The sequence below is a fragment of the Oncorhynchus keta genome, chromosome 10 (assembly GCF_023373465.1).
Source record: "Oncorhynchus keta strain PuntledgeMale-10-30-2019 chromosome 10, Oket_V2, whole genome shotgun sequence".
NCBI classification, from domain to species: domain Eukaryota; kingdom Metazoa; phylum Chordata; class Actinopteri; order Salmoniformes; family Salmonidae; genus Oncorhynchus; species Oncorhynchus keta.
Window position 1 is genome coordinate 28,247,896 of NC_068430.1, and position 18,312 is coordinate 28,266,207.

At 41.0% G+C, this 18,312-nt stretch overlaps 2 protein-coding genes and 1 pseudogene across 21 annotated transcripts in view; all 3 read right to left on the minus strand.

Annotated features, from left to right (window-relative positions):
• Positions 1–9,748, minus strand: part of LOC118388472 (eukaryotic translation initiation factor 4 gamma 3-like) — a 73,412-nt gene extending 63,664 nt beyond the window's left edge. For 15 of the 16 annotated variants that reach the window (XM_052526797.1, XM_052526802.1, XM_035777589.2 and 12 more), the window contains exon 1: positions 9,189–9,748. In XM_052526797.1, the coding sequence (XP_052382757.1) occupies positions 9,189–9,352 (164 nt within the window). In that variant the 5' untranslated portion in view covers positions 9,353–9,748. The remainder of the gene's footprint in view (positions 1–9,188) is intronic. The other variant, XM_052526798.1, reaches the window with a different exon arrangement.
• A 1,533-nt stretch (positions 9,749–11,281) lies between these two features.
• The window catches only part of LOC118388474 (endothelin-converting enzyme 1-like), a 56,627-nt gene continuing 49,596 nt past the window's right edge, over positions 11,282–18,312 (minus strand). For 4 of the 5 annotated variants that reach the window (XM_035777592.2, XM_035777590.2, XM_035777591.2 and 1 more), the window contains 12 exons: positions 17,790–17,978; positions 16,779–16,921; positions 16,435–16,549; positions 15,028–15,138; positions 14,825–14,923; positions 14,463–14,540; positions 14,163–14,266; positions 13,751–13,861; positions 13,458–13,525; positions 12,788–12,978; positions 12,498–12,593; positions 11,282–12,378 (listed from right to left, as the gene is read on the minus strand). In XM_035777592.2, coding sequence (XP_035633485.1) covers positions 12,202–12,378; positions 12,498–12,593; positions 12,788–12,978; positions 13,458–13,525; positions 13,751–13,861; positions 14,163–14,266; positions 14,463–14,540; positions 14,825–14,923; positions 15,028–15,138; positions 16,435–16,549; positions 16,779–16,921; positions 17,790–17,978 — 1,482 coding nt within the window. In that variant the 3' untranslated portion in view covers positions 11,282–12,201. The remainder of the gene's footprint in view (positions 12,379–12,497; positions 12,594–12,787; positions 12,979–13,457; positions 13,526–13,750; positions 13,862–14,162; positions 14,267–14,462; positions 14,541–14,824; positions 14,924–15,027; positions 15,139–16,434; positions 16,550–16,778; positions 16,922–17,789; positions 17,979–18,312) is intronic. The other variant, XM_035777593.2, reaches the window with a different exon arrangement.
• Positions 13,170–13,316, minus strand: LOC118389652 (uncharacterized; annotated as a pseudogene).

The window sequence follows — 18,312 nt, forward strand, 5'->3', positions numbered from 1 at the left end:
CCAAGACTCTTCCTAGAGCCGGCCGCCCAGCCAAACTGAGTAATCAGGGAAGAAGGGCCTTGGTCAGCGAGGTGACCAAAAACCTGATGGTTCCTCTGTTGAGATGGGAGAACCTTCCAGAAGGACAACCATCTCTGAAGCACTCCACCAATCAGGCCTTTTCGGTAAAGTGGCCAGACGGAAGTCACTCCTCAGAAAGGCACATGACAGCCCGCTTGGAGTTTGACAACAAGGCACCTAAAGAGACTCAGACCATGAGAAACAAGATTATCTGGTCTGATGAAACCAAGATTGAACTCTTGAACTCCTGAATGCGTAGTGTAGCGTCGCATCTGGAGGAAACCTAGCACCAACCCTACGGTGAAACATGGTGGCAGCATCATGCTGCGGCGATGTTTTTCAGTGGCAGGGACTGGGAGATTAGTCAGAATCGAGGGAAAAATGAACGGAGCAAAGTACAGAGAGATCCTTGATGAAAACCTGCTCCAGAGCGCTCAGAACCTGACTGAGGCGAAGGTTCACCTTCCAACAGGACAACAACCAAGACAACGCAGGTGTGGCTTCGAGACAAATCTCTGAATGTTCTTGAGTGGCCCAGCCAGAGCCCAGACTCAAACATCTCTGGAGAGACTTGTAAATAGCTGTACAGTGATGCTCCCCATCCAACCTGACAGAGCTTCAGAGGGTCTACAGAGAAGAGCGAGAGAAACTCACCAAATATAGGAGCGCCAAGCTTGTAGCGTCATATCAAAAAGGCTGTAATCACTGCCAAAGGTGGTTCAAAATACTGAATAAAGGGCCTGAATACTTAAGTAAAATGTGATATTTCAGTGTTTACTTTTAATACATTCAAATAAATAAAAGTCAATATGGGGTATTTTGTGTGTGTGTGTATTGATGAGGGGAAAAATCTATTTAAATCAATTTTAGAATAAGGCTGTATCTAAAGGTGGAGAAGGTCAAGGGGTCTGAATACTTTCCGAAGGCACTTTATACAGTTGAAGTCAGAAGTTTACATACACTTAGGTTGGAGTCAATAAAACTTGTTTTTCAACCACTCCACAAATATCTTGTTAACAAACTATAGTTTAAGTAATTTTTTTTACAATTATTTACAGAGATAATTTCACTATCACAATTCCAGTGGATCAGAAGTTTACATACACTAGGTTAACAGCATGGAACATTTCAGAAAATGTCATGGCTTTAGAAGCTTCTGATAGGCTAATTGACATCATTTGAGTCAATTGGAGGTGTACCTGTGGATGTATTTCAAGGCCTACCTTCAAAAATTGTAGACCTCCACAAGTCTGGTTCACCCTTGGGAGCAATTTCCAAACGCCTGAAGGTACCAACAATAGTACGCAAGTATAAACACCATGGGACCTCGCAGCTGTCATACCGCTCAGGAAGGAGACATGTTCTGTCTCCTAGAGATGAACGTACTTTGGGGCGAAAAGTGCAAATCAATCCCAGAACAACAGCAAAGGACCTTGTGAAGAGATTCTGGAGGAAACAGGTACAAAAGTCTCTATATCCACAGTAAAAACAAGTCCTATATTGACATAACCTGAAAGGCCGCTCAGCAAGGAAGAAGCCACTGCTCCAAAACCGCCACTGGGAATGTGATGAAAGAAATAAAAGCTGAAAGAAATAATTCTCTACTATTATAACATTTCACATTCTTAAAATAAATTGTTGATCCTAACTGACCTAAGACAGGGAATTTTTACTAGGATTAGATGTCAGGAATAGTAAAAAACTGAGTTTAAATGTATTTGGCTAAGGTATACATAAACTTCACACACAGAGAATTATAACGCAACACGCAAAAATGTCAAAGATTTTACTGATTTACAATTCAGAAGGAAATCCGCCAATTGGCCGTCCTTTAGGCTGTCGTAAATAAGAATTTGTTCTTAACTGACGTGCCTAGTTAAATGAAATAAATTCTGAAGTTTGGACACCTCATTCAAGGGTTTTTATTTTTACTATTTTCTACATTGTAGAAAAGACATCAAAAGTATGAAATAACACATATGGAATCATGTAGTACCAAAAAACCATTAAAGATTATTCAAAGTAGCCACCCACTTGGTGAACAGATGATCTCCGCATGTGTGGTTCCCACCATGAAGCATGGAGGTGGTGGTGTAATGCTGCTTTGCTGGTGACTGTCAGTGATTTATTCAGAATTCAATGCACACTTAACCAGCATGGCTACCACAGCATTCTGCAGCAATTAGCTATCCCATCTTGTTTGCGCTTAGTGGGACTATCATTTGTTTTTCAACAGGACAATGACCCAACACAACTTCAGGCTGTGTAAGGGCTATTTGACCAAGAAGGAGAGTGATGGACTGCTGCATCAGATGACCTGGCCTCCACAAGCACCCGACTGAAACCCAATTGAGATCGTTTGGGATGAGTTGGACCGTAGAGAGAAGAAAAAGCAGCCAACAAAGTGTTCAGCATTAGTGGGAACTCCTTCAAGACTTGGAAAAGCATTCCAGGTGAGGCTGGTTGAAAGAATGCAAAGAGTGTGCAAAGCCGTCATCAAGGCAAAGGGTGGCTACTTTGAAGAATCTAAAATATATTTAGATTTGTTTAACACTTAGTGTGTCTTCACTATTATTCTAAAATGTAGAAGATAAATTAAAATAAAGAAAAACCCTTGAATTTGTAGGTGTTTAAACTGGTAATGTATATATATAATTTAACTAGAACTTTCAATATCTGACCCCTCCGTGGAAAAACAATCTGTTCCAGTTTCCATTGCCAGGTTTTTAGTCTTCCCCTTTAAATTGCAATAGAAAGGGGGCCCTCAAATTTGATTGACTGGGGTTAGAGGAATAAAAAGCCACGGATCTGGAGATGAAAAAGACGAGTATCAAGTTGATTTTGATTGGTCCAAAGCACAGAAACTCCTCCAAATGTTACCACCTAACACGGAAATATGGAAGAGATACAACCAAGAGAGGCGCGGTCTAAACTTGCAACCATTACAACAAACTAATGTTCTTATTTAAGCAACAATTAAGTACAAGCATATTAAGGTTGCAATATTGTAAAGAACAATCTAATGAATAATTGTATGTGATTCATGACATAGGCTACAGAAAACAAGGTTTTGGAGCACCCTCTTGAATTTACCCATATTTAAGTCGAGCATTGAGCAAACACCCTACACATTTTTGGGGCATTGAGTAATGGAAGTGAACGAGAGAAATTATATCCCCACATTACACATTAAAATAGCAAACTTGTAAACAATGTCACAATGTGCGGCATATGGATGCAGTGTCGAAAATGTGTATAAAATATACTTTTTGGCCTATACTGCTGTTGACGGTTTTAAATCATAGCAACATGTAAGCAACATGCTCGTTAATTTACAGAAGGTTCTGAATACCTACGTAAATAAGGTGTTGTTTACAGTTAAAGTCAGAAGTTTGCATACACCTTAGCCAAATACATTTAAACTCAGTTTCACATTTCCTGACATTTAATCCTAGTAACAATGGCCTGTCACAGGTCAGTTAGGATCACCACTTTATTTTAAGAAAGTGAAATGTCAGAATAATAGTAGAGAGAATGATTTATTTCAGCTTTTATTTCTTTCATCGCATTCCAAGTGGGTTGCCTTTAAATTGTTTAACTTGGGTCAAACGTTTCAGGTAGCCTTCCAAACTTCCCAAAGTAAGTTGAGTGAATTTTGGCCCAATCCTCCTGACAGAGCTGGTGTAACTGAGTAAGGTTTGTAGGCCTCCTTGCTCACACACGCCTTTTCAGTTCTGCCCACATATTCTCTATAGGATTGAGGTCAGGGCTTTGTGGTGGCCACTCCAATACCTTGACTTTGTTGTCCTGAAGCCATTTTGCCACAACTTTGGAAGTATGCTTGGGGTCATTTTCCATTTGGAAGACCCATTTGCGACCAAGCTTCCTGACTGATGTCTTGAGATGTTGCTTCAATATATCCACAATTTTCCATCCACAATTTTCCTCCCTCATGATGTCATCTATTTTGTTTAGTGCACCAGTCCCTCCTGCAGCAAAGTACCCCAACAACATGATGATGCTTCACGGTTGGGGTAGTGTTCTTCGGCTTGCAAGAATCCCCATTTTTCCCCCAAACATAACGATGGTCATTATGGCCAAACAGTTCTATTTTTGTTTCATCAGACCAGAGAACATTTGTCCAAAAAGTACAATCTTTGTCCCCATATGCAGTTGCAAACCGTAGTCTGGCTTTTTTATGGAGCACTGGCTTCTTCCTTGCTGAGCGGCCTTTCAGGTTAAGTAGATAGAGGAATCGTTTTACTGTGGATATGGATACTTTTGTAACTTTCCCCCAGCATCTTCACAAGGTCCTTTGCTGTTGTTCTGGGATTGATTAGCACTTTTTGCACCAAAGTACATTCATCTCTAGGAGACAGAACATGTCTCCTTCATGAGCGGTATGACGGCTGCGTGGTCCCATGGTGTTTATACTTGTTCATCTGTACAAACAATAGTACACGTGGTACCTTCAAACATTTGGAAATTGCTCCCAAGGATGAACCAGACTTGGAGGTCAACAATTTTTGAAGGTAGGCCTTGAAATACAGCCACAGGTACACTTCCAATTGACTCAAATTATGTCAATTAGCCTATCAGAAGCTTCTAAAGCCATGACATAATTTTCGGGAATTTTCCAAGCTGTACCCTGTTAAGTCAACCCTCTACTTTTTCGAACATTCTGTTAAAAATCGCGCAACATTTCAGCGCCCTGCTACTCAGGCCAGGAATATAGTATATGCATATGATTAGTATGTGTGGATAGAAAACACTCAGACGTTTATAAAACTGGTTAAATCACGGCTGTGACTATAACAGAACGTGCGTTTCATCGAAAAGTGCAGGAAAATCTGATCACTGAAAATGGAAATAAATATCCTTGCGCTACTTCCAGGAATTGTTCAAAGTGAACCGAATTAAATGAGGCCGAGGTTGCAGTGCCTACAGCTTCCACACGTTGTCTAGAGTCTTGTCATTTGATTCAGCTTTGATTCTTGGTCTAACCGAATCAAGGGAATCGATTCCCTCCGGTCTCCGACCGGATGTTTTGGTCGAGCTCTCTAAGACATTTTTTCGAGACGGACACCTATAGAATTGACATCGATCGACATCGCATCCTGATGAATTTTACTAATACCTAAAGTTGCATTACAAAAGTATTTCGAAGTGTTTTGTGAAAGTTTATCGTCGACTTTTTTAATTTTAAAAAATGACGTTACGTTATGAAACAATATTTTTTTCCGTTTATCACACAGTCTTCATAGATCGATATCTAGGCTATATATGGACCGATTTAATCGAAAAAAAAGACCCAATAGTGATTATGGGACATCTAGGAGTGCCAACAAAGATGGTCAAAGGTAATGAATGTTTTATATTTTATTTGTGCGGTTTGTGTAGCGACGACTATGCTAATTATTTTGTTTACGTCCCCTGCGGGTCTTTTGGGGTGTTACATGCTATCAGATAATAGCTTCTCATGCTTTCGCCGAAAAGCATTTTAAAAATCTGACTTGTTGCCTGGATTCACAACGAGTGTAGCTTTAATTCAATACCCTGCATGTGTATTTTAATGAACGTTTGAGTTTTAACTAATACTATTAGCATTTAGCGTAGCGCATTTGCATTTCCAGAGCTCTAGACGGGACGCCTGCGTGCCAGGTAGGAGCAAGAGGTTAAAGGCACAGTCAACTTAGTGCATGACCCACTGGAATTGTGATACAGTGAATTATAAGTGAAATAATATGGCTAAATAATTTTTGGAAAAATCGCTTGTGTCGTGCACACAGTAGATGTCCTAACTTACTTACCAAAACTATCGTTTGTTAACAAGAAATGTGCGGAGTGGTTGAAAAATGAGTTATGATTCCAATCGAAGTGTGTGTAAACTTCCGACTTCATCTGTATATTTAATAAATTTGCAAAAATATCTAAAAAGGTATTTTCACTTTGTCATTATGGGGTATTGTGTGGTATTGAGGGGTAAAAAAACAATTGAAACCATTTCAGAATAAGTCTAACGTAACAAAATGTAGAAAAAGTCAAGGGGTTTGAATCCTTTCCGAATGCACTGCAAATCCTTTGCCTTGCCCATTAACTTCTGAATTGCACACGTACACAATCCATTTCTAAATTGTCTCATTACTTTAAAATCCTTCTTTAACACATCACCTCCCCTTCATCTACACTTATAAAAGCAGATTTAACAAGTGACATCAATAAGGGATCATAGCTTTCATCTGGATTCACCTGGCCAGTCTCATGTTTTGTTAACTCAGTATACACATCACATAAAGTTGTCTAGATAAAAGCACCATACACAGGAGAATATAGAGCATACATACAAAACCACACTCGCATTACATCAGTCTAGATTTGTATAAAGCTCTTTTGATGGTGGACATGCTAGCTAGCTGTTGTGTGGATAAGTCCAACTTGTCCTAGAGCAATGGTCCAAAGAACTGCAGACTGCCTTGGAAGGCCATGGTTGTGCCAGCAGATGCAGGTCCCATTGGTCATAAGCTTTGGCTGCTGCACCCCCGGAAGCTGGTTAAAACCTATTTTATTGCACTGATGTGGGGTGGGAAGCCATACCGTGGCACAGTTGTCCAGGTGAGTTATCATGGTGGTAGTAGATTGTCAGGAGGCTGCCCTTGGAGACAAAGTCTTTAGAGCGCCATGCCCAGAAAGCCATTTCCCTGTGACCAGGCCAGCATGTTCATTCCAGTGTAGGTGTGGGTCCAACTTCTTCCCCAGGTACTTTAAGCAGTTTACTTGTTTGTACGTTTTTTGTCTGTCTGTTATTGTAATAGATTTGGCTGTGTCTCAGCTTTTGTGGGATGCCAAACAGCATTTCCTTGGTCTTATGAGGGTGTAGGGAGAGCAAACTAAGACGCTTCCCTGTTGATGTCGTTTGACACTGCCTCCTCACACTCCCTGGTGTATTTGCTGAGTAGTATAGGATTGTCTCATCTGCAATTATGTATGCAGCATTTCTCCAGCACTGATGGAAAGTAATTTATGTAAATGCAGAACAGCAGGGATCCAAAAACATTCCCTTGTGGGACTCCATTCACCACAGGTACCTGGGCTAATTGCGTGCTCTGCAGTTTGTACTGACTTCTCCCCGTAAGTATGATGTGAATCACTTGATTGCAGTACTGTCAAAGCCTAGTTTCACAGGCTTCCTCTGGAGTGTGGTTTGGTGTATTGTCAAAAGCTTCCTCCAGATCCAAGAAGAGCGCTGCTGTGACCTGGCTGTTACAAGCCGACTTGATGTCTTCCACAACCTTTTGCACTGCTGTAGATGTGCATTTTTCTAAAGCAGCGTTGATAGGCTGTAAATAGGCCGTTGAGTGAGAAATAGTTGGCCACCTGTGTCTGCACCAGCCTTTACAACACTTTGGAGACAGCACAAAGAACTGATACTGGACGGTAGTTGGCCACATCCGATCTATCCCGACTTGGTGTTATATAAGCCGTTATCTATTGACATGGGATTTCCCCAGTTGAGATTAACAGGTTGAGGATATGAGTCAGTTGACTCGCTATCACTGTGGCAGAGTCCTTTAGAAGCCTGTAACGTTGTTAATGTTATTAAGCATGGATGAAGTTTTGATTAATGTCTACAATTTAACTGTTCTTATGGATTTTGTAATAGTCCTTTCACAACTTGAAGAAATGCCTTTGCATTGATTTTGTTATTTTTAAGTCACTCAGCATAAGAACACGACATAAGCTATGGCAAAATGTGTAGAATTGCAGGAAATGTACTTTAAAACTGGAAAATGTTCTCTGCCTCAAGGCTAAATGTGTAGAATTGCAGGAAATTTGCTTTCAAACAGCAACATTTTGTCCTTGCGGCCAAGAGGGCGTCCTCTAAAACTTTTGGTCGGGGGCTGCACCATCGAAGATGATAAGACTCACAGACTAGCACTCAGGAGACAATACTTCCATTATGACTGGACATTAGATCAAAAAAAGAATGTTTTAAATCATAAAAAGACACTAGATCCTAACTTTAAATGGCCGGATCAAATGAATTAAGATTCAAAGTTGATATTCACAAAGTTCATACAAATCAAGCAAGGCACGTTGTTAAGGAGATCCAATTTGGCAGAACAATTCCACTGGCTGGAATCAAAAGTGTTCAAGGGACAAGAGGTTTCTGAAGTGAGGAAAATGCTCTTGATTAATTTCTGTTTAAAAAAAAAATAGATACGCAGTGACTTGACATAGGCTTACTGAATGTCATTCATACAATCATGATACATGCATAACCCCAAATAAAATAGGAATACCGGTAAACCCATACTGGATCAAATGCATTACACTGTAACGTTACTACAGTTGCTAACGTAGCTACCAGCAAATATGTATGTGGCGTCACTACCGTGTCAATATGGGTATACCGGTGTGGCACCGGTTGCCATCTACTACCCGGTTTAACTACGGCCTAGCTAGCTAGCTAAATAACGACAGTTAGCATTCCTTTTATGGATACCGGGGAGAAGGCCCAACTTAGTTAGCTAGGTTACTACTGTACCCAGCTAGTTTACATTCACTCATACGAGGTAGCAATATTATAGTTTTAGGATGATTAACAAGTACGTTTTGATTGCTACAAAATATAGTCCACCCAAACCCTCTTACAAGATACTACCTGACCCGAATAAAATAGTTAGCCGGGTGTGTTAGTTATGAGTCTACAGCTGCTAATATGAATGTGGCTGACTAGTTAGCGAGCTACGGGTAAACTGAACAAAGCCGGTGAGGTGGCCTTCTAGAGTTAGCTAGCTAACGTTACGCCAACTCGTGAAATTGTGTCTAGTTGGCCAGCTTTTCTGATGCCCACAAGCACAACAGTTAAAATGCATTGGCCAACAAAATTAATTATCTGCAGTTTATCGAATTTGACAAGCTAGCCATTTAGCAGATTGTCAATAAATAACTATAGTAATATGTTAGCTAGCTAGCTAACTAACTAACAAGCTAAATGTCTCCTCCCTATTCTTCAAAACATCAGTCATTGACCCGCACCCAACTGCTCACCAATACGTTACCTAAATGTTTCTCCCCCGAATACCTGACCAAGAGGTGGCAGGGGTATTCTTGTCAATGAAGGATACTGAGGAGGCGGCAGGGTGTTCAGTTGAGGAGCGCCTGGGGCTCCCGACGGTAAAGACACCGAGGTCAGGGTAGCCCGCAGTTGGCTCGACGGAGACGGGCCGGTTCCAGGTCCACTTACTGCGACAGTGGCAGGTTTTGGGACTATTTTCGCCGGCAAACTCATTGCAAAAAAATAAACCAAGGAAAACAATACACTAATAAATACTGATACAAAATATATCTAGCTTTCATAAATATAGCAAGCCTTGAATATGATTGAAACAGGCCGCAAATCCTTTAGCCGACACTAGGGCTAGCTAGCTATTATAGCAACTCAGAATAGCTTTTTTTCATGGAAAGTCGCTGTTCGGGTCTGTGGTGCTATTCATGGGGACGGTGGGAGGTTTGCCTCCCTTGCCCGCCCGGGACCTCTGCAGATCCGTTTCAGTTCTTCCGAACACTGTCACCGGCGTCTTTTCTCCTTCGATAATTTAACATTTGTTTTCAACAACTGATTTTTCTATAATCATTTTTTCCACGGAGATGGGAGACTTCGTCAACATGGCGTTCCGGCCGCTTCCAGTCCGGTAGGACAGATGATTCGGCTATTCTCGTCCAATTACGGGTATGTACGTCTTAACTACAGCTATCGAAAATGACGCTCATTTGTTGCATTCATGTGGCCAATAACCTGTACTGACTGGCACATAGGCCTACATTAAAGTATATTGAGTACTGCATTATTTTAGTTCTAAATAACTACGCTTTATGATATGTTTTTTAAATAATTAATGTTATTTATTATTTCAACTGTAGTGGCTGTCTTGAAGTGTGTGTCTCCTGCTATATGTATGGGGTCATTCTCAAGAACCACTCAATATATACAAATGTAATCAGGATCAAGTACAGTCATCTGTACACATAATGATTGGACCGATGGTGTATTTACTGCCAGAAGGCTGAAGTGAAGTTTGTATTAGATCGTACAGTACTCGGTACTATATTGTTTGTGTGCAGCGACATCTAGCGTTGATAACCACTATTAATTTACTTTAATTGTTTTGGAATACAACGGAGGCTCGTCATTACGTTAAAGGTGTCGTTATGAAGCCTCAGATGGGCCATCGAAATAGATGGGTCATACAAAAGAACGGTGACCACATTTCTATGAGATAAGAACAATTAGAGAAGTAACGTCACAGAGAAGTCATGTCATGTATGACCAGACACAGAACGGTAAAACTATTTTTGTTACGTGACTTGTTCAATGGTTAATATACTGAACAAAAATATCCACGGAACATGCAACACTTTAAAAGATTTTTACGGAGTAACAGTTCATAGAAGGAAATCAGTCAATTGAAATAAATCAATTAGGCCCTAATTTATGGATTTGACTTGACTGGGCAGGGGCACAGCCATGGGTGGGCACAGGCTCGTCCACTTAGGAACCAGGCCCACCCAACCAATCAGAATGAGTTTTCCCCACAAAAGGGCTTTATTACAGACATAAATATCCCACCCCTCAGAAAATCCCACAGGTGAAGAAGCTGGATGTGGAGGTCCTGGGCTGGCATGGTTACACGTGATTTGCGGTTGTTGGATGTACTGCCAAATTCTCTAAAATGACATTGGAGGCAGTTTATGGTAGAGAAATTAACATCCAATTCTCTGGCAACAGCTCTGCTGGACATTCCTGCAGTCAGCATGCTCCCTCAAAACTTGGCATCTGTGACAAAGCTGCACATTTTAGAGTGGCCTTTCATTGTCCCCAGCACAAGGTGCACCTGTGTAAAGATCATGCAGTTTAATCACCATCTTGGGGCAGCAGCGTAGCCTAGTGGTTAGAGTGTTGGACTAGAAACCGAAAGGTTGCAAGATCGAATCCCCTAGCTGTCGTTCTGCCCCTGAACAAGGCTGTTCCTCAGCCGTCATTGAAAATAAGAATTTGTTCTTAACTGACTGGCCTAGTTAAATAAAGGTCAAATAAAAAAATTAAATTGATATGCCTCACCTGTCAGGTGGATGGATTATCTTGAAAACAGAGAATTGCTAACAGGGATGTAAACAAATTTATGCTCAACATTTGAGGGAAAAGCTTTTTGTGCATATGGAATATTTCTGGGATCTTTTAATTCAGCTTGTAAAAAAAAAAATGGGACCAACACTTTACATGCTGCGTTTATATTTTTTTCAGTACTTGCATTGTTAAATAAAGGTTAAACAGTACATCCCTGAGTTTCAGAATGCTCTGAATGAATATTTGTTTAAATATGTCTCTTATATCAGGTATTTACCAATTATGTGAGGGTCACTTTCTACCAAACACCACTACTACATACACTGGAGACATTAACCCAAATCAGTGTTAGGTTTTGTTGATGCAGAAACAAGCTAGGCCTACACATTGGGCTTATTGACCAGATCAATCATGTGCAATAATAAAATATGGCTTTTACAATCCACTTATGACAGTAACTTGTATTATCCTGTAGATGTGATTGACCGTTTCCTCTGGATTATATCTCAATCCAAATCCAGGAATTGCAACTCGTCATTTTCTTTTGCAGTCAAGAAATATATAGTAACTGAAGACACAACACAGAGATGGATTGATATAACTGATACAAACAAATAAATGTCACTATAATGCATATGACAACTTCATAAAATCTGATTGAGAGAAGTTCCCATTAGTGTTCTCCTTTTTATAACCATTCCTTTGGTTTCCAGTGTTAAAATTGTCCCTCCATTAAGTGAACACGAAGGCACATTTTCAGAGTTCCATTGAGGAAAGAGAGGCTGATTTCTATAACAAATTTTCTTTATGAAGAGAGTTGGATCTGGCTCAACTTCCAGCTTCAGTCCTCATTAAGGACACTGAGAAGTGTAGTGGGTAAGACAGCTGGATTTTCAGTGGTATTGAGACCAGTACTCTCCTTCCTTAGAGACTTTACCACTGCATCTATTTTTGCTCCATGTCCCCAGTGTCCATTTTGCCACCTGCCAGACCTACCTATGTGTAGCTAAGCATCACCAAAGCTTACACTTATGTTTGGGGTTCATGGGGGAATCTGCCTTGCAGCCAAAGTGCTTGGAGAACTCATGGGAATTGGAGATGGTGCCAATAACTCGAAATCTCGACGGACTGTGTGGATCTGTGATGATGCCCTCATGCGAGCTTTCCGGAGTTCGAACTGAGCACCATACCTACACATAGCAGGAAGCACAGACACACATTATTAAGGACTTTAGAGTGAAGGCAGGCATGCTAGAGAATGCATTACTAAATTTGCCACAGACATTGAGATACTGTAAGTGGCACAAACCTGGGCAAATCCAACAAAAAATAACTGATGATTGGTCATCCCCAGGGCAGGCAGGGTGGCCTCCTCTCCATTCTTTGCAATCCAGTTCACATAAGCCTTCAAAGCAGACAAGGATCATGTTACAGGCAGCATGCATACAGGCATATATCTTGCCCTCAAATGTTCCAAATACTGTATCTCACATTGATGATTCTGAAACGTCTGCACATTTACTGTATGTGTGCTTGTAAGTTGAATTGTCAAGTCTACTTTCCCCTTAGCCCACCCTAACACCTCCCCATCATACAAACCTTGTAGGCAGCCTTCAGGCCACCATTGTCAGCTATGTTCTCTCCCAAGGTGTGTTTTCCATTGAGGGCTTCCTTGTTGATGCTGTAGTTACTGTACTGCTCCACCATACACTGGGTCTGCTTCTTAAAGGCCTCCACAGATGAGTTCTTCCACCAGGAGCGGAGGTTCCCATCCTTGTCGTACTCCCTCCCTTTAACATGAAGCAAAATATGCTTCAGAACGGGAGACCAAATTTGAAATCATAATGTGCCATATGTTTGATTGGTGGGATGCTTACAACTTACAGTCTATAATATATATATATTTTTTTTTGCAGCAGAGAATTTGAGGGATCAGCTCATCCAGAGTGCAATGGCCGAACCTCGCCCTGGTTGAACCTCCTTCGTGAGTGCGGACACAGTCCCCCCACTACCACAAATTATGCAGTAGAGAATTTGAGGGATCAGCTCATCCAGAGTGCAAAGGCCGAACCTCGCCCTGGGTGAACCTCCTTCGTGATCAAAGTGTCTCCCCTGCCAGGTACTGTAAGTGTACAGCCTAGCTATATTTCTAAAAAGAGAGTCTTAGTTTTTACCAAACTTCTATAGTCACATCATTTTATTCTGAGTCTCCCATATAAAGTAACAAGAGTTAACACACTACAACTTATATGAAAATACAAAGTCTTACCTTGGTCATCAAAAGCATGTGTCAACTCATGTCCCATAACTACACCAATCCCCCCAAAGTTCAGGGCCCTGGAAATGTATTCAACAGTTTAACAAAATCCTTTCAAGTAAATAAAAGCATGTTATAACAAAGCAATTACATTCTGAGCTATGTGAAGACACTCAAGGAGACACCACACACACTGTATACAATTCACGCAAGTACAGCGTGCACACACGCAAATGTGGTGTACTTGTATTTTTGCCAAAGATGGGCCGGTATTAAGGGACTGAATAGGCTGAAAAGGGACCTACTTTGGCCATGAGAGGCTATAAAAAGGAGCTTGAAGGATTCCCGCAGGGAGCACCATCTCATTCTTGGTAGGATTATAGTATGCATTAACCGTAGGAGGGGTCATGCTCCACCTGTATATGCAAGACAAAATATATAAGACATAGAACATAAATCTGAGATGAGGATGGTAACCAGTCGTTGACTCTCCCCTACCCCCTTAGCTAGGCTGTTGACTAGAGATCAGTGTGAAAGCATTAAAACCCTAAGCTGCTCTCTTACACTATGTAGTGAGAGAAAAAGATCAGTTCGGATGAGGGAAATTGGTTGCCAGGGAACATTTCTGGGTGGCAGTACTATTCTACAGTGTCAGCAGAATGGGAATTTGTAACCATCAGAGAATTTGATCTCTTCTTTGGAGAGGCGAGCACTCACTGATCTCTGTTGGGGGTTTTCCTTAACTGGTCCGCAGTCACTCTGGCAGAGAAGTTGTAGTACTGCATGACATTTTGAAAATACAGGTCAGACACCACCTCAAACTGAGAGAGAGGGGAATCAGGTTAGAAGGCGAAAGAGGTTCACACACAAGATACTGTAAGACTGGCAACCCTCCTCAGAACCAGGGTGTCTTACAATAAGACAACATCAATGAGTTGGGTCTTTTAATTAACATATGAGACATGGACTTCATAATATAGAAGTATGCATATTCAATGTAATTACATATTTACCTACATCATTGAACACTTTGTCAAGCTCCTTGGGGTCCATTATGAATTTTGGATATCCAACCATGTTGTAAATGGCTTCAGCCTATAACAGAGCAGATGAGGTGAATTGAGACAGATGCTTACACCAGATGGCACTGCAGAGTTCTGTTTCACTAACTGATGATAAAGCAATAAGGACTATGTTTTCTGTGTCCTGTCTGGCAATCTCTTATGGAATACAATGGAAATCCTATCACTGCTACATACCTTATGTTAGTTATAAGGCAAGAACCTTTTCCAGAGTTGCTAATCTGTGTAATGACAAGTCTCTCACCCCAGCAGTGGAACACTTTCTACAAGTTAGTCAAAGCAACCCATCTCTCCCACCTTCTCTCTGGCTGCCTTTTTGGTCCCCTGATCCATCCAGTCCACATACTTCAGGCTGTCCTCAAATGCCCATTTGATCTCAGAGACCATATCTTCTGCCTGATAGAAATATAGGGAAAAGGAAAGAATCTCAAAATCAAAATCTCACCCAGGGGCAGTTCACAGTGTAGGTAGGTGTGTAGGCGATACCTTGAAACACTTACAATGGCCTTGCTGTCCTCAGCAAAAGTGGCTTTGACAAAGAGGGCCCCGAGAGCAAAGCCGAGGGCACTGTCTGTGTCGCTGACGCACAGCTTCCAGCGTGGGGTGCAGCTCTGAAACATCACACCAAGCACATTAGAACTATGACATCAAACCACCTACACACAAGATAGCACTGTCTCTCAGACTTAAACACGGCATGATACTAACGTAGTATCAACCCAGTCTAACTGTATTAGCTTTTAAAATGCTCCTCAAGCATGGAATAAGTAGTAAAGTGTTGGTTTTTCTTTTGAAGTAAACAATATTTCCTTGGAATCCATAATCTTGCAGCTATGACTTGGAGGTAAAGCCAGGCCTTTATCAGAGTGTGGGGAGACAGCCCTTTTAGAGGGGAACGTGCTGACTGTTGTTTTTGTGAGACTCTCCGAGATTGGCAATAGGACAGCCCTCTCGCCCAACTTCCCCTCGATTACAGGGAATATTAGAATCAAACAGAGTGCAGACAGAGGAAGGGGGAAAGGGAGAGGTCAACAGAGTGGAAACGGGTGAGTGAGAGAACAAGAGATATGAGTAGAGACAGGGAAAACAATGACAGTGAGTGATGGGTAGAAAGGGAGGGGTGCTAAAAGTATAGTTTAGAGGGTCTCAGGAATTGTGCACACACTCCCCAGGGCGAAAATGCTCTTGGTATGTTCTGACAGTGTGACTCCAGAGCAAAGCAAGGCAAACAGGATCTTTCTCAGATAAGGGTTTGGATAGCTGGAACACCCACAACACAGCAGATAGCTTTTAAAAGAAGTGCCATGTGCCTAATGATGACAGTGACTCAGCTAAAGTATTTCTTATCATCTCCTTGTTTAATTAAAGGGACACTTTGGCAGAGACCCTTTATCTACTGCTCCAGAATCAGATTAACTCTTGGATACCATTTTTATGTCTCTGCGTGCAGTTTGAAGTAAGATGCTGACTAGTTCTAGAACAATTGCTAACTAGCGTTGCTTGTAGATAGACTTTGTTATTGCACCATGGGTAACAATAGTTGGCATTGACTCACAAAATTACCTTCAACTTCATTCATACTGGACGAAGAGACAAATAATGGTAATCCACGAGTTCATCGGACTCTGGAGCATTAGATAAAGGGCCTCTGCCAAAATCAAAGTGTCCCTTTAAGTTTGCCCCTAACAAGTGCACATCTCATTAAGTTTTATCTATGCCAATTTCTGTTTACAGTTTACTTTATAGCCACTAATTTATTTATATCTGTGCTATAAGCAAGTATCGCTTTACTTCTTGACTGAGGCAGCAGGAAAATCTGGTCCCCCTCGTGTACCCTTATCTGTAAGTCTGTTGATAATTTCCCTGCCAGCTTACAGCCATGACGGGTTTCCCCATCTCTCTCTCACCTTCTTGGTTCCATACATGACTTCAAAGAAGCGCTGCTCAGCATCCTGGAACTTCTTGTCCAGGATGGACACCATCTTCCTCACCACCTTCATGATCATGTAGTTGTTCAGGACACTGCTCAGGTAGGAGTAGATTCATTCATTACACCATATTAACATTTCAGGAAAGGAAGTAAAAGGTTATTCTAGTTTGCATAACGTTTTATAATGTCCCCTGTGCTGCTCATATAATATCCCTTTCCAATCGATATGAAATCACCCCAATGGTTACTTTAATTACAATGCGTTGTCCATCACATTTAAATATGAATGAGTGAAAGGCAGGGATTGGAAGTGATTCTAACCTCTTGTTAGTGCTTGCAATGAGGTCAGAGACCTTCTGGAGGTAGTCCTTGGCGTACACCACCACAGGCTCGGAGTCATTTAGAAGAACAGGAGCAAACACGTCTGTGAGGTAAGGCATCCAGTCCACCGCAGGAGCCAATGTCTACCGACACACAGAAACAATGATACTGTCAACATCTACTCGTGCACAGATTTGCATTTCTTTTTTATAAATCAGCAGGTATGAACAGAAAGTAGGAAGAAAGACCTTGGAGAAGGCACTGTTAAACCAAAAATGCAATCTATGCAAAATACACTTGTTGATTGAGACAGCCAGTTGTGGAAAAAGTACCCAATTGTCATACTCGAGTAAAAGTAAATATCCCTTAATAGAAAATCACTCAAGTAAAAGGTCACCCAGTTAAAATACTACTAGAGTAAAAGTATTTGGTTTTAAATATACATAAGTATCAAAAGTAAATTGAATTGCAAAAAGATACTTAAGTATCAAAAGTAAAACAATCATTTGAAAAGCAAACCAGATGGCACAATTCTTGTTTTTTACATTTCTTTAAGGATAGCCTGGGGAACACTACAACACACAGACATAATTTACAAACGAAGCATGTGTATTTGTGAGTCCGCCAGATCAAAAGGCAGTAGGGATGACCAGGGATGTATTCTTGATATGCGTGTGAATTGCACCATTTTCCTGTCCTGCTAAGCATTCAAAATGTAACAAGTACTTTTGGGTGTATAGGAAAATGTATGGAATAAAAAGTACATTATTTTACTTAGGAATATAGTGAAGTAAAAGTTGTCAAAAATATAAACAGTAAAGTACAGATACACAAAATTACTTAAGTAAAAAATACTTTATAGTACTACTTAAGTACTTTACACCACTGGAGACAGCTCAATCTGGAAGTCATCTACTGTATGTTTGTATCTGGTGATACTGCATGTGGACATGGTGTTGATGTTTGGATCATCTGAAGTTGCAGAGAGATGCAAGTCATTCTGGGACTGACCGCCAGATCCTTTGCCTGGATCTTATGGTAAATTAGCTCCTCGTCCCTCCTCTCCTCCTGGGGTACGGTGATGTTGGCCAGGGTGGTCTCAAAGTCCACAATATCCTGCATCAGCGATCTGGATGTGTCCTGTGAGCCACCCAACAGGACCCCTAACTCCACCAGGAAGTCTAGGTATGCATTCAGATACTGCAAAGACCATGTAAGCAGCACAGAGGGAGAGATGTTGGTTAAATTCAATTAAAAACACAATCCAGGACTAGGAAAATACTGACTATTACAAGCAGAGCATTATCCCTTGAGCTATACATTCTTTCTCCAGTATTTCTTCATTTTCTGTCCAAGTGGCATACTATAGGGTTTGTACTGTCCCTTTGGTTATTTTTAATATTTTTTTTACAAATATTTACACATGTTAAGTTTGCTGAAAATAAATGCAGTTGACGGTGAGAGGACGTTTCTTTTTTGCTGAGTTTATATTTAAGGGCCCTTAAATAAATCCTCTAAAATATGAGATCAAAAA